Genomic DNA, 16,230 nt, shown 5'->3' with positions numbered 1-16,230 from the left:
AGTTTGGTCAAGGCAAGGGAAATGTTAGGGACATCTTGGCATACTTAATGCTAAAAGAAACATTGATTAAATAAAAATATCAATATCAAACCAAAAGTATAACCACAAGTAGACAGAATCTGCCACATACTGTTGTCATCAAAATGCAATTGTCAATTTATCACACACACAAAAATAAGGCATTCTTTTTCCTGAGGCCTACCTGTCTTGCTTTCACTCTTTAAACCAGCAGTTGACAATCTGGGGTCCAGAGCCAAGCCCAGTCCATAGTTTTTGTTTTTAAAATAAAGTTTTATCAGAACAATGGCCATGCCCGTTTGTTTACTTGATAACTACAGCTGCTTTTGCACTAGGCGTGCAGAGTTGAGCAGTTGTCACAGAGATCACAGGAAACACAGAACTGAAAATATTTATTATCTGGCCCTTTACAGAAAAAAAAAAAAAAAATTGCCAACCCCCTGCTTTAGACTAATTTGTAGTGTGAGGAGGGAATTTGTCAAAATTGAGTATTATAAATATGATAGGACCAAATTCACCTGCAGGTCATTTGATACCAATAAGTATCCAAAAATACTGTTTTATTGTTGCTGTTTACATAGGTGAAAAGATAAGAGAAAAATATAAGTGATAAAATGAAGGAGAGATGACTCTCCTCTTTTAAACTATCATAATTTTACCATTTTTCTATATTAACGTGATTGTGCTCAGAATATAAAAAACATGAAAATGAAGAAATCCGAATCAGCTCACAGAGATATTTGCAATAAATCTAACGTGATCCTTCCTTTACTGGGATTCTTTCCAGAAGGTATTATTTGTTTTTGTGCTTTCTAAAAATCTCTTTTGTCAGACCACTTTGTTTACTTTAGACTGTCAATAGTTGCATTGAAATTGCACAATTTTTTAGTAGGTATTCTGCTGAATTATTATAGCCATTGACAAGGGATGCAGCAGATGGCAAAGTTACAGACTCCATGTTAGCTACTCAATTACAAATAGGTATCTGTAAAGGAGTGAGCTCCCTGTTGCTGGATGTGAGAAAGCAGAAGGATGAAGCCACTAGTCAGGATGCAATAACAGGGTTTCCTGATTTGGAGGGAGGTTCCATTTGGTGACTTCTAACCTTCTTTTCATATCTATGAATCTATACATCTTTATTATTTAACAGTAGTGCATTTTGTAAAGTGAAAAAGTACACATACTTCGTCAAAACATTTAAAGAAATTAATTTTTACATATGCTGTTCCAGAATTATGATTGGTGATCAAATGCTATGCACATTAAACTTTGAAGAAGAGCAGTGATTTTGGTGCAATACACATACATCATTGAGATGGTTGAAAATGACTGATTATCTGGGCCAGTATCTATTTGGTTCATTTGAAAATATCATTTGATCATTAATACGAGAGAACTCTCTTCTAATATACTATGTTTCCCTGAAAATAAGCCCCAGTTAAGATCGTCAGCCAGACGGACACATTTAGTACATTATGACAATGTTCCAGAAGATGACATGATTGTATTTGAATAAATATAGATTTTTGTAGATGAAAAAATAAGATATCCCCTGAAAAAATGCCCTAATGTGTCTTTTGGAGCAAAAATTAACATAAGACCTGGTCTTATTTTTGGGGAAATACGGTGTAAGACCCAGCATGTACATTATTGGTTACATATTATACGTGGCATGTATATGAAAAAGTGCACTTAGAATCTTAGATCAGGTTTCAAAAGGTAAACTATAGGCAAACAATCCAATTCTAAATCCTTAAACTCCTCAGTAATGGTTATGTGTTTGTTGAGTCACTTCTGTAGCATTGTATTTACTGTAGTGTTTGGATTCTATGGGTACTCAGTAAATCTTGGTTTTACTGAGTTAGCAGCAATGATATAAATATAGGAAGGAATAATATAGTGTAATGTTAGGGTCAAGAGAATGTAATGGGTCTAGATATGTCCCTGACATTAGTAGGCTTTGTAACTTTGGACAATGCACTTCAATCAAATAGGCATTGGTTCTCAAACTTTAAAGTATGTGAGAATTACTTGTAGGGCTTGTTAAAACACAGATCATTGAGCCCCACCCTCAGAGTTTCTGATTTAGTAGGTCTAGGGTAGGCTGGAGAATTTGCATTCCTAAATTCCCAGGTACTGTTAATGGTGCTAGTCAAGGGACCACACCTTGAGAAAACACTAAGGGCTGGGAAGATAGTGGTAGTGAATTACCAAATCTTTAATACTCTATAGGTAGATGCAAGAGAGGGTAGCCAGCATCAAACTGGCGTATTAAAATACAATTGTCTTTTTAACCAAATTTCATTTGTATTAGAAGGGAGATGGGCACTCTTTCTTTTCCTTCGGATTTCAACAGAGATGTTTGAACACAGATGTTTTATAGTACTTACGTCATTGCTTGATAAATGGATTCAATCCCATAACGCATGGCAAATTCGTCGACTATTTCTTGGGAAGCATCATCAAAGAAAACCTTCCAGGCTTCATCCCCTTTGACCTCTGGGATTTTCACTGCACCATTAGATTTCACTTCAGTCAAGTAATGGAACAGATTCTAAAAGTAAGTGGTTTTCAATTGTTCAGTAATTCCTTAGAATAGGCCGGAAATATTTAACTGTAACTTTCAGTAAATGACACTTGCTTTGTAATTGCATCTAATGTTTCATCAGCATCTATAAGCAATAGGAATAGCTTGGATTTCCATTCTAACTAACCTCATCTTTATGCAAATTTTGACTTTATTTCTGTCTGGTTCTACACAGAATCAATGATTCAAATGTTTCATACATACCAATTCATTTTTGAAGGAAGTGAAAGTTTTTGTATGTAAACATTTGTAAATGCTAGAACATATTTCACACTCATGGGCTCTGAGTCAATGCTAGAGCCCTGGATGAATAACCAGATTTTGGCTATGTTACTACAGATTTTAAGTATGTAAATGATACCAAAGGCTTTGGCTTCAAAACAATGAATTGAGGTTGAAAATGAATGTTTGAGAATTTTGTAATGGAATAACTCACTATGTTCAATTTCTTTTTGCTTCTAATAAGTTTAGAAACTGCTGCATGGATGCAGCCTGGGTCAATGAAGGACACTTTCTTGGATTTCAGTTCTTTTTGGTTCCTGGACCAGCAGAAAAGACTGAAAAGCAAAGCACAATGCCGTGTTTTCCCGAAAATAAGACCTAGCCAGACCATCAGCTCTAATGCGTCTTTTGGAGCAAAAATTAATATAAGACCCAGTATCATATCATATCATATCATATCATATCATATCATATCATATCATATCATATCATATCACATCATATAATATCAAGACCTGGTCTTATAATAATATAATACCGGGATTTATATTAATTTTTGCTCCAAAAGATGCATTAGAGCTGATGGTCTGGCTAGGTCTTATTTTCGGGGAAACATGGTGCTATTTCCCTGAACCCAAATCTCAGTTGCCCACACTGTAAGGCCAGAGTTGGCTCCCCATCCTGCCAGTTCAAGGGATTCCCATTTATTGCTCTGAAAACTTAACCTTTCTTGAAGGAATGATAATACTGGACAGATTGTAGTCAGGAAATTAAGCTTAGGTCCTATATTTAATTACTGTGTAATGTGCAAAAGACCGAAAGACTGTTCCTCATTCCTTCTTTAGTAAAATGGAGTGCAAATAATGAGACATATAAACTTTCATAGATATTAATACATTTAGGAAAAATAATATGCAAAGATTCTCTCAACTGTCTTTTTCTGTGTTAGGTATTTTCTCTTTGAACACAGGGAAAGGTGCATTCCTCAGCTTCGCCTCATATTTTTTGATACATGACGTAAGTGTCACTTGTATCAGAGAAAGGTTCTGGAAACTCCTTTAAGTTCTTCGATGCAAAGTATTCAATGAAAGCTCAAGATCATTTGTCTGTGTGTCTACGCTGAGGCATAGATACACAGACAAAAGGGAATTGGTCATTCTACCCTTTAGATTCAAAATGGGTGGCCTCTACCTCTCTAAGCCAGCCAGGCCCTACTTTTGTGTGGGTATATTCTTTAATACGAGGAGTGGGTAACTACATTCGACACTCTTCATCCCCAGATATGTGTGAAAAGATAGTTAAAATGGAGAAGGCTTCAATGTGCATGAAGGCTTTGTTGTACTCAGAAAATGGAAGAAAATTTACTGTGTATTCCATTGGTTCCCCAAAGCCATTGATACAACATCAATAATTCTATATTTCTAGTTGTAAACAATACTCCTAATTAGATCTTCACTAAAACCTGAACGCTAACTCAGAGTTCTCAAAAACAATCATGATTTGGGTCTTTTCCTACATTATGAAACTACTATATTGTTAATGGTTCCTCAATATTTGCCATGACATTTCTTCAATGAATGCTTTTTAATATTCTTTCCCTCCTTGGAAGAACGATAATTTCATTTGGTCTACTTATTCATTATTGTCTTATTGCCTTGCTTCTTAATATCTGTAGAGGACACCTGCCCTCTCTTCCGGGGGGCAATTCTTAGGCTGTGTGATACCCTGGCTCATTACCACTTTAGTACAGAGTAAGAACCCAGGAACAACTCCACAAACCTAATTCAACTGTATTTGTAAGTCAAATATTTTGTTGTATGATCCATAATCAAGACCAAATTCTAAGTTTTATTATTATTATTATTATTATTATTAATACAATTAAATTTACTTACCTCATGTAAACATGTATATTGTATATGATATGGAGCAACCTTCTCCTCTCCTTTTATTTCCACGTTGATTTTCAATCGAATGGCTCCAGATACAGCTGACTTATCTGTCCGTTTCTCTGAGAAAGCAAAAAGTGGTCTGTCATTTTTGACAATACCATATTTCTCACACAATTTCTCAAAAGCTTGAGAAGAGGCTTACATTGCTAAAAACCTGTTTTTTCTATATCAGGTTTGATTATTATCTAGCCATAATGAGTCTGGTAAATACAATTTGAAATAATGTGCCTATTGTGTCCTTGAGATTGTCAGACCACCTTATAGATACTTCATACAGAAAAGCTTAATCAGAAGACCCTGCCATTCTGATATAAATTTCTGTGTACTTGATTAGTTTATACAATGAAATTAAATTATTTAGGCAATTAAAAGAAATATAACTTAAAGATAAAATTAACCAGGAAAGCATTTTACCTAAAAGGTTCCCCTTTTCTTTCTTTTTGTGCTTGAAAACATGAGTCAAAGCTCTGGCTATAAAAAAAAAGTTATTAATCATTTTCTTTGTTAGTGACTCATAAAGACCTACAGTCTCTGTTTACTCATGAGTGCGGGATTAACTGTTTATTTGAATGGAATTAATATGCAGTTAATTCAGTCAAATAATATGTGTGTGGGCATGCACACAAGTGTCCAAGATAAACTGATCAGTAGCTTTGAGAAATAAAAGCATAGTCACAAAATTCTTAGAGTATGAATGTAAGTAGTGGACCTACATTTGACACTCACATCCCAGAAGAAACATAAAGAGGCAAGCTCACCCATTTCACAAATTTACACAAAGTCAGTGGTAAAGATTTCTTTAACTGACCCTCTATGTATAACTGTATTTTTAGCCATATGTGATAATGTTAAATCATGAAGTCTACTTTCTTCGTATGAAACGTCTGCTGATGTTTTATTGTTAATATTTAATAGTCATTGTGCTATGAAAATTCTTCCCTCAGGACTTCCAGGATCATGAGAGTTTCACTTAATGACGGGGTAAGAGTTGATTCTCAACAAATATTAAAGTTCTGTGCTGGGGCCAAGAGAAATTGCATGCATATCCTAGGAAATTTTGTCACAGATTTCTTTCCAGAGCCCCAGGGCAGCATTACTGGTTCTTTGATTTTAAGTATCATCATCCCAATTGGTTCAGGGGACACAGGTCTGCTTGGATGCCTAGGGCTTCTGGCCAAGTCCTCTGGTGCATGGTGGGATGAATTCTAAGTGATTAGGAAGGAGGAACATTGTACAAAGAATGAAAACATGGTACTCATGTGGGTGGAAACCACTGAAAGATTTTACACACAGCTAAAACCTGTCCTCCATTCCTCCCTTTCTCTCTATTTTGAAAGGTCAAACACCAGCAATGAGGGTACATAAGTACAAACTGTGAGTGAGCAGGCAAAGGCTTCCATGTTGTGTTGCATCCTGTTTTCCTTTCCATAGACTGAAGGGCAGCTTCAGCATGACAGCTGGGTAGCTGGTTTTTCTAACAGCACACTGGCAAACTGAACACTATACCCATGTATGTTTTGTCAAAAAAACAATTAGAAGAATTTCTATTATGAATATTCACTGCCTCAAATGCTAACTTATTATTATAGAAAAAAAGTCTATGTATAGGCAAACTACTTTAATTAAAACACAATTTGTGAGTATGACAGAATTAATGGCCTGAAGTTTATTTACCCTTGCCTAACATCTCTATTTTCACATATAAAGCTATTTAATAGCATAAACAAGATATGGGAAGATGATCATTATAACTGAGGTAAAAGTTGCAGGCCAATAATATAGATGCAGCAATTCTCTTTAAGGAAGATTTCTTTAAAATAAAGTGTTTTTTGATAACGAGTTCTTAGTCTAGCTTGAATTTTGTGTTCAGATAAGTTATATGTATCTCCTTCTTTAAATTATTATGTAATTTAGAGTTTCATTAATTCTATGTGACCTTATTCCTTTTACTTTGTCAAATATTACATTACTTGAAGTATGTAGGTTTTTAAAAACCCAAAAGCACTCTTTAATTTGCTAAAATATACTGATATCCTAAATGGAAACTCTTTGTAATCTTCGAACTATGTAAACCCTTCTTTGATTCACAACCAGCCCTTACAAATTTAATTAAAACATTTCAGATGATAAGATTAAGAAAATTTGGATCATATCCTTACAGAAACTGAGGTTATTCATATATTTCCACTATTATTCAATCATCACTGAAGAGCGTAGGTTATGATTCAATTCTAGTAAAAGTCAAATTAAGACTTATATTTATTTAATTTTTGGTTCCATATTCAAATTTCATTTAAAAATCATGCCGATTAAACATATTCTCATAATTAGAGTAAACATACGAGTAAATCCACACATATACTTGGCTTTGACAGCTAAAGCCAAGTTCATATCACCATTTGAAAGCTATCCAAAACACACATTTTCTTTTTTGCCAAAATTCATTAAGGGACTCAAAGGAAATAAGTCAAACAGTATTAAGTCATAGGTTGATTGTTTTCAATACATTTGGCAAAGATTTCTGGATCTACATTTCATGATTTAAAAATTAAGAATGGGATAATATTTTTCTCCTAAAAGACACCCAGTTGATTCTGTGAAAGACTTTTCTCTTGTCATCTCAAATTTACCAATGTCTTTCAATAATGCTGAATTTGAATAAATAATTATTACCTTTAGTTTCCAGTGAAACTAAACTGCTTAAAGTCCTACAGCATTTTCTAGAAAGGCATTCATTATTTTTTATCTATATGGGCATGCAATACGTGCCACAGATATTCTGGTATTTTATTTAACTGCTTTTCAGATAGTCACCTAGGTTGTACCAGACATCCATTTCTCCACTCAGGGTCCTCACTTCCACAATTGTTTGTCCCAGAAAATCATCTGACTCCTTTTTGAAATGTTGCTTTACTCTGGATTTAATGTCATCATCTTCATCCCACACTCTGACTTTGATTCGATCTGTAGAATTATGGCACTCACTGAAAATAAATGTGGATAAGTTAACAACCACTGGCAACTGCTCTAAGTGGCATTTGATGTTAGCAACTTATTTTAAGTCTATCTAATCCAGAAAGGCATAGCATATCACATAAGAAATGAGACTTCCCACTGACCCATTTCATCCATGGGATGTTGCAGGTATCAGGGATATTGAAGAAAAGTTGTGTTAGCTAAATAATGTTAATCAGAGAAAATCATACCTATTCCCCCTCTTTCCTTTAACTGAACTAGATATAAGCAAGTTTGGGTCAGAAAACTTTGGGATATTTTCTCTATGAAATATTTCTTATTCACAACAGTTATCTACAACAACATATTCATGCTAGGAAAATTCTGCACCATAAATATGAAGCCAATTTTACTGCAATGGGTATTGAGAAAGTGGATGTCACATAGCCTATTTGATAAACTAAAATTTCCAGTACACATACACGTATATTGTTAAGTCCAGTAAAATGAGGACAAAATTCTGGTTTTTAGGAGAAGTTGCACATTTTAGTCCATCCCTTATTTTCAGGTTCCCCGCCCTTGTTGAAGCAAACTTCTTAGTATTGCCCACACATATATGGTCTTTCCTGACCCTATGACTTCTGTATATACTCTTCCTTATGCTTTTCTGCCTGCTAACTAATCATTCCTTAAGAATCAACTAATCACCTGCTCTTCATAACTTTTTCTACAGCTTTTTGAGCCAGTTAATTTGATCAACCCTGACCTGCCAATTTACTCTGTACATGTATTCACTTATATACTCTGGTCTTTACCCTGGGGTTAGTGAATGAGTTCTGAGCATCTCTGAGGTTGGATTAAAAATAATAATAATAAAACACGTCCTCTTTAGTTTCCTTCAATTATGAATATAGGCAACACACCACAGCAGTATTATCAGTACCTGTAAGATTTTTGTCACCAATAAAACCACAGATATTTACATATAAAATTACAAGTGCTATGCAACGTGACACATTACTTATAACTACCTTTACCGTACTAAAACTAAATCGACCTAATTTATCTTATTTTCAATTTTATGTATTTTGTTTTATGCATTTGAAAACTACAATTTTGAAAAAGGATTCATAGTCTTCACCAGATTGCCAAATAGGCTCATGGTACGGAATTTACTTAAGAACTCCTGACAATATACTGTCTCTCCATTAATCACTAATGTAGCACACAAAAAATGAGATTTGAGGTGAGGTCTGACATGCCAGTGTGCAAATCATAGCCCCACTATTTCTAAAGGTGGGAGTTTTCAACACAGAGCATTTTGGCAATGTCTGGGACATTTTTGGTTATCACAAACATTGAAAGGCACTACTGGAATTCAGTGGACTAGGTCAGGGATTTAGACACCCTACTTTCTACAGGACTGTCCACATGATTTGAAACGACCCTAAGGCATGGAAGAAGACACAAAACCTGTTGGTAAAAAAACTCAGTTTGGGACTTATCGCTATATGAAAACACCTACTCTTTTGCATGTTTTACTGGACACTGAAATTTCCTGGCAAACCATCAGTATATAAATCACTAATCAAAGTAAAATTTTTTTGTTGTTATTTAGAACCTTACCAAGGGTTGTTTTCTATTTTGAGAAATTACATTACTGATGTCAAAACCATTCAAATTATTTAAATCAAAATATTTGTATCAGTCTTCATTTGAGGTGGTCACATTCATGCTAATTCCATCTAAGCATGTGTTCATTAAGCTATGTATTCTAGGCTAGTTGTGTCTACCCTTACTTATTAAAATACATGTTAGACTACTTTTATTTCTCCTTTATATAATAGGATTATATTGATTTTTGAAATTATATTGATAAAATTTTAAATTTTGTTTCAGAATTTAAAAAATCATAAATTTTATATAAAAAGGTCACTGGGTCTGACAGTGTTGAGAACTACTATTTCTATGACTTAATCTCTATGAATGTTAGTTTCTTTATCTATAAAATGTGGGAAATAGTATCTATCTTATAAGATTTTTATAGAAAATAAGTGAAATAATGTCTTACAGCAGTTAGCACAGCGATAGACACATCATGTTTGATCTATATTAGTCATATTATTATAATGTCATTATTCCATAAGTTCTTTTAGGAGTTAGAGCCTATGTTTGTTAGTATCTCTATCCTTGAAACAGTTTCTAGCATGTATCTGTCATTCAAAAAATATGAATTAAAAAAATCTGCCAAGTTTTGCCAAAATGAAATCCCTTTTACTATATTTGAAGGAAAAATAGCTTTATCATTCTTACAAATATAACAATTATCAAAAAGTCTCCAGTTTTGATAGATATTTTATTGGTAAAATGAGGTGGAAATGGTGGGGAGGGGGAAAGAATTAATCCATGACACCGTATTCATAGAAGCTTACAACACGCACTTTCAACCAAGTAGAGCAGTCAGAATGGATAATAGCACAGCTGTCTCCCACCTACTTGGAATACCAAAGTATTAAAAAAAAAAAAAAAATACACAGTGAAATCTTTGGCAATTTACCCAAAATTTGTATTAGAAATGACTAAGGTTTTAATTTCTTTGCTATCAAAAAACAGTCTATGTAGAAACAAAAACCCAACTACCAGATCATTTGCCTCATTCTCATCTTAGAAAAAAATAATGAAAGAAAACTTAAGCATATGAGGAAAAATAGTTACCACTGTCATAAACTTAAAACCCAAAACATTATAAAAGCAGAAAGAAGTCCCTTTTTGTCAACTTTTGATAAATCACCAGAGTTCATTTAAGTTCTAGGAGACAGAAATCTAATGTTTTGTCAATGATGTGCCACTGTAAATATGCTTGTGGTTTTGCTGCAGAAAATTTCAATCTCTGCATTTCTCAGTGATTCTATTTTTCATTTGTTAGTTAAGAAAACTTTTCAATTTGGAATAACTTCAGATTTACAGAAAAGTTGCAAATAGAGTACATAATTACTGAATGTCCCACATCCAGCTTCCCCTATTGTTAACATCTTACATTACTATCACAGGTTCTATTTTTTCTTTTTTTTTACACTTGATCTTAGCCAAAAGGCTGAGAAGTGATATTTTTTCTTTTCTTTTTTTTTTTAAGGCTGACCAGTTCCTCTTTTCTTTATAGTTTCCAAAGAGCTGTTTTTGAGGAATATTAAAAAATAAACAATATTTGCTCTTGTTTTAGGTTTCAACCATCAGGAACTTATATTTTGACCTCTACAGAATAAAGACAGCAGTGGGACTGCTGTTTCAAATATTGGAAATTACACGAGGATTTTGAAATGGGTTCTAAAACCAGAGATTTAGTTTAAGATAGTGTAGTGGAGAGTCATCACGTATGAATGCCTAGCATCTTTGAACACACTCTTTCCATTTTGGCTATATCCCTCATCCTCTCAAGACTGAAGTTAGATAACTCACGTTGCTAGATGCCTTTGTAGCTATGGTTCAGATATTTGACCGGCATGCAAGCAACATCTGAACTCAAACTGAGCAAAATGAGGGATTGGCTATATAAACTGGGGCTTTGCTCTTTTGGCATCAGTGGTGGTGGCAGATTTAGTACTTGATGCAGAGTTTCTGGTATTTAGTCCTGAGGGTTGAAAGTATTGGTCAATAGTGGCAATGGTGTTTTCGCCAAAGAAACCCCGTGATATGACTGGACATTGTTTCTGTAAAGTAGCTTCAGAGGCTGGCACTTTGACTTCTCCAAAATTTCCTGAGTGACCTAAAAGTCTACGAAGTAGAAGTAGTCTTTTTCTGCATAAGCTAACTAGAGTACTAGAATAAACTCTATTATTTGTAACTAAGAATACTAATATTGTAATTTTAAAAGAATTAAGGAAGCTGCAATTACAGAACTTAAAATATGGAATTGACTCAGTGAGATGATATGGGCAGACAGTAAAGATTTAATTACCTCAGGCTGGAAAGCCAATGCATTTTAAAATGCAGTAACGAAACAGCTGGTCAAAATGTTGATTGCCCTACCTTGGAACCCCAACCATATGCCAGCTGAAGTTTTTTTATTAGTGTGAATGGTAGAACTAAAATTCAGAATGTTTGCATGTGCTCATTAAATCTTGCCGCTTTCAAAAATGCACTACAGTAGAGATGCACTCAGTAGAGCTAGACAGTCTGTAAGCAGACACACGAGGGAGCACAGCTATGCTAAAAGAGGCTCACTCTGCTTGTGTCCTGCAATATAAATTGACTGAGAATATCTTAATTTGAAACCTTGCAGGGTTGAGACAAGCCAGCTGCTTCTGAACACAAAAATGTACCCACACATGCAGAGGTTTGTAACTGCAACTTCAAAAGGACATAAAACTGTTGCCCCAGGGCTTTTCAAACATCTTTGAGTGACAATGAAGGAGAATTTGATGGTAAAAGTCAGAACAATGGCATTGTAATCTCACCCTGGCATACTATTTTGCAGAGCCTAAAGCAGCAGCCATTAGATTAAGGGAGAGGAATTGGTCAGAACAGAGGAACCAGTAGGAAAGAGTTAAAATTTCTAGGCTTATGAAACCTATCTCCTAAAAGCCTGGTATATTTTCCAGGAAATAGTACTGCCATGTGTGCTTCCAGTTTGGCTGACTACAGCTGTACTTAAAGTAATTTCTGAGTTCTTGAAGCGACAGCAATAGAAAGTGGGGGGTCAAGCAGAGTCTCGTATGAACTAGAAAGACTATATGCCTGGATTTCTCGAGACAGTTCCAATTTGTGGTTACTGTATCTGTAATGCCTTTTAATTATTATTAGAGCTCTATTTTATTGACGTTCACTTTACATGGTACCTGCCTAGAGTGTATGTACTGACAAATTATACAAGGAAGAGCTCCCCAGATATTAACCAAGGACTTAGAGGAAAATGGATAAAAGGTATTCACTCCCCCCAAAAAAGTACCAGGGCCTGCCAGATTATCTAGTCAAGTAACTAACTTCCTCTGCTAGGATAGGAAGTCCTGAGAATACCTATCCAGCAGGACTTTATATTTGCTATCTACTAACAATAGTCATATATTTCCCACTTTCCCTCTTACTGAGTGAGACTTTTAAAATAGCTATTATCTTATCTCCTTCTCTCTGTGTAATAATAAATTGGGATTGTTGGAGGAAGAAGACTTGTCCAAGCATCACAAAGAAACAAACCTGGAACTGAGAGACTACCCAGAAATCCTGGACTTCAAAGCTAAATGCTGCGACTTGGATATAATTTGGGGATTACTTACCGTGCAAGGCAGAGGATGAAATCATTTAAACACAGAAGTAGAAAGTTTGCATGTAACTACTGAACAGTGAAAGAGGTGGGAGGTGGCAGATACTGTAACTTCGTTCACACAACAACTTTTCAACCTCTCTTTTCTGTTTCCTACTTTTATGCAATATCCCAGCCTCCTTTGCACTTAACATATTTCTGCCAACGAGATATGAACAAAAATCTTCTGGTCCTTTTTCTTCTATTTTCTTCTTCTTTTTTTTTTACTCTGGAACATGGATGTAGAACAGTCTTCACTAAAGATGTTACAACAGGAAGATAGAATAGCTTTGTTCTTTGATGGGATAACTGAGTTACCATGTTAGCACTCAGATGCCTATACCTGGAGTTTCTGTTGAAGGAGATAAATCTCTGAATGCAATTCTAATTGAGCCAAGTGGGAAAATAATAAAAAACCTACTAAAATAATTTTCTGATAGTACATGAAATGATTTAAAATAAGTTTAATTTATGGACTGTTACTATTTTTTTTATTTTTATTACACTTTATTTTGTTCCTTAACTAACATGTGTTTTACAAACCTTGACTTTTATGAAAATAAAAAGGTTTGCATTTCAGATGTGAATACATAGGCTCATATACCAAACAACATTTGACAGCAAGAAAAATATCTTCAGATACAATAGAAAATGTATCACATATAATAAAGAGAAAAAGTACAGTCCCAGTAAATCTTATTCTACTAGACCATTTCCAGCCTAATTAATTAACTAACCAAGACTCCTATTTAGTCTACCAGTTAGTGAATCTGCCTTTTTTATCATGAGAGAATAGATATTTTATTGTACAAGCTTTTGATAAATAAATACTGTTAGAACCATTTGCTTTGAATATCTCCTTTAATTAATAATAATTCCCTTCTTATAGGGTAGTTCATGTCTAATTTTATGTTTTTTCATTGTTAAGGGAGGACTGGTTTTGTTTCCATGAGAATAAGATATTTTATTCCTTCCCAAATTAAAGGAAAACATTTCCCCCTTCTGGGATCAGGATTAGTGTGTGTGTGTGTGTGTGTGTGTGAGTGTGTGTGTGTGTGTGTATGTGTGTATTAAGTTTTGTTTTTAATAATTCACAGGTAACATATCTCTGTGGAGCCAATCATTGTTTGTCCAATTTTCTTTTGGCAGCCATCCAAATGACTAATTGTCTTACAATTATTTATTCCAACTTTGCATATGGTCTCACTGCGTATATTTTTATATTTAGAGTTTTCTGCATATGGTTTAAATACATATCTTCTATGCTTAAATAAAACAAAACAAACAAAACCAAAATGCAGAAGTTCTGGTTCAAGATGCCAACATAGGGATATCTGAACTCACCTCTTCTAATGAACACTCTGAGTCTACAGCTACATATGGAACAATTTTCTTGGGAAAAAACCCTAAATGTTGGCTGATCAACAACTACACATCAGGCAAACAAGAGCACCTAAATAAATAAAGCAAATATTAACAGACTTAAAGAGAGACATAGCAATAAAATTACAGTAGAGGACTTTAATACCCCACTTATATAAATGCATAGATTATCTAGACAAAAATAGGAAATATTGTCCTTAAAGACATGTTATGCCAGATAGACATAGCAGATATATACAGAACATTCCATTCAAGAACAACAGAATACACATTCTTCTCATGTGCACATGAACCATTGTCCAGGACAGATCAAAATATGTGGAGATCAAACAATATTCTCCTAAACAACCACTTGGTCAAAGAGGAAATCAAAGGGAAAATCAAAAATATTTTGAGAAAAACAAAAATGGAAATATAACATTCAAAGCATATGGGATGCAGCAAAAGCATTTCTAAGAGGCAAGTTTATAGTGGTAAATGCCTTTCTCAAGAGACAAAAATCTCAAACAACTTAATTTTACACCTGAAGAAAAATGAATCCTACTGTATGGAGAAGAAAGCAAATAACAAAAAGTATCAGAGCAGAAATAAATAAAATAGAGACTAAAAAGACAGTAGCAAAGCTCAATGAAACTTAGAGCTGGTTCTTTGAAAGAATAAATAAAATTGAAAAAACTTTAGCTAGACTCACCGAGACAAAAAGAGCAGGAGCACAAATAAATAAAATGAGAAATGAAAAAGGAGACCTTACAACTGATACCACATAAATACACAGGACAATATGAGACTATTGAATAATTATATCCCAACAGGTTTGTCAACCTAGAAGAAATGGATAAATTCCTAGAAACATACAACCTACTAAGAGTGGATAATGAATAAATAGGAAATCTGAACAGACTGATTACTAGTAAGGAGATTGAATCAATAATCAAAAACCTCCCAATGAACAAAAGTCCAGGACCAGACAGCTTCACTGGTGAATTCTACCAAACTTGTCCAAAAAAAAAAAAAAAAAAAAAAAAAAAAAAAAAAAAAAAAAAACCCGAAAAAAAGAGAAAGAAGAGGGAATATACTTTTAAACTCATTTTAAACTCATTTATGAGACAGCATTACCCTGATACCAAAACCACAAGGAAATGAAATTATCTGCTGATATGCCTGATGAACAAAGACACAAAATCCTCAACAAAATATTAGCACACAGAATTCAACAATACATTAAAAGGACAATAAACCATGATCAAATGTGATTTATTCCAGGGATGCAAGGATGGTTCCACATCTGCAAATTAATCAATAAGATACACCACATTGGCAAAATGAAAGACAAAAGTCAATAAAATGAAAAGGCAACCTACGGAATGGAACAAAATACTTACAAATCATGTATCTCATGATGAGTTAATATATAAATTATATCAAAACCTTATGCAACTCAATAGAAAAAAATATCTGGTTAAAAAGCGGCAGAAGATCTGAATAGACATTTTTCAAAGAAGATATAGAGATGGCTGAAAGGTACATAAAAAAATGCTGAATGTGACTAATCATCAGGGAACTGCAAATCAAAACCACAATGAGATGTCACCTCACACCTGTTAGAATGGCTATTATAAAAAAAACAAAACAAAACAAGCGTTGAAGAGGATGTAGAGAAAAGAAAATCATTGTGCATTGTTGGTGGAATTGTAAATTGGTGCAGCCACTATGGAATAGAGTATGACAGTTCCTCAAAAGATTAAAAATAGAACTACCATATGATTCAAAAATTCCACTTTTGGGCATTTACCTAGAAAAAATGAAAACACTAATTT

At 34.1% G+C, this 16,230-nt stretch overlaps 1 protein-coding gene across 3 annotated transcripts in view; it reads right to left on the bottom strand.

Moving 5' to 3' along the window:
• UNC13C (unc-13 homolog C) overlaps nt 1–16,230 on the bottom strand; it is a 505,001-nt gene that overhangs the window by 245,296 nt on the left and 243,475 nt on the right. For all 3 annotated transcript variants that reach the window (XM_074327724.2, XM_074327725.2, XM_074327726.2), the window contains exons 10-12: nt 7,594–7,763; nt 4,723–4,838; nt 2,409–2,572 (exon numbers count right to left, since the gene is read on the bottom strand). In XM_074327724.2, coding sequence (XP_074183825.2) covers nt 2,409–2,572; nt 4,723–4,838; nt 7,594–7,763 — 450 coding nt within the window. The remainder of the gene's footprint in view (nt 1–2,408; nt 2,573–4,722; nt 4,839–7,593; nt 7,764–16,230) is intronic.

This window comes from Rhinolophus sinicus, chromosome 3 (genome assembly GCF_057876585.1).
Source record: "Rhinolophus sinicus isolate RSI-liver-muscle chromosome 3, RSI-T2T, whole genome shotgun sequence".
Taxonomy (NCBI): Eukaryota; Metazoa; Chordata; class Mammalia; order Chiroptera; family Rhinolophidae; genus Rhinolophus; species Rhinolophus sinicus.
The sequence above is the reverse complement of the archived record's forward strand: the minus strand, read 5'-3'. Positions and strand labels throughout refer to the sequence as shown.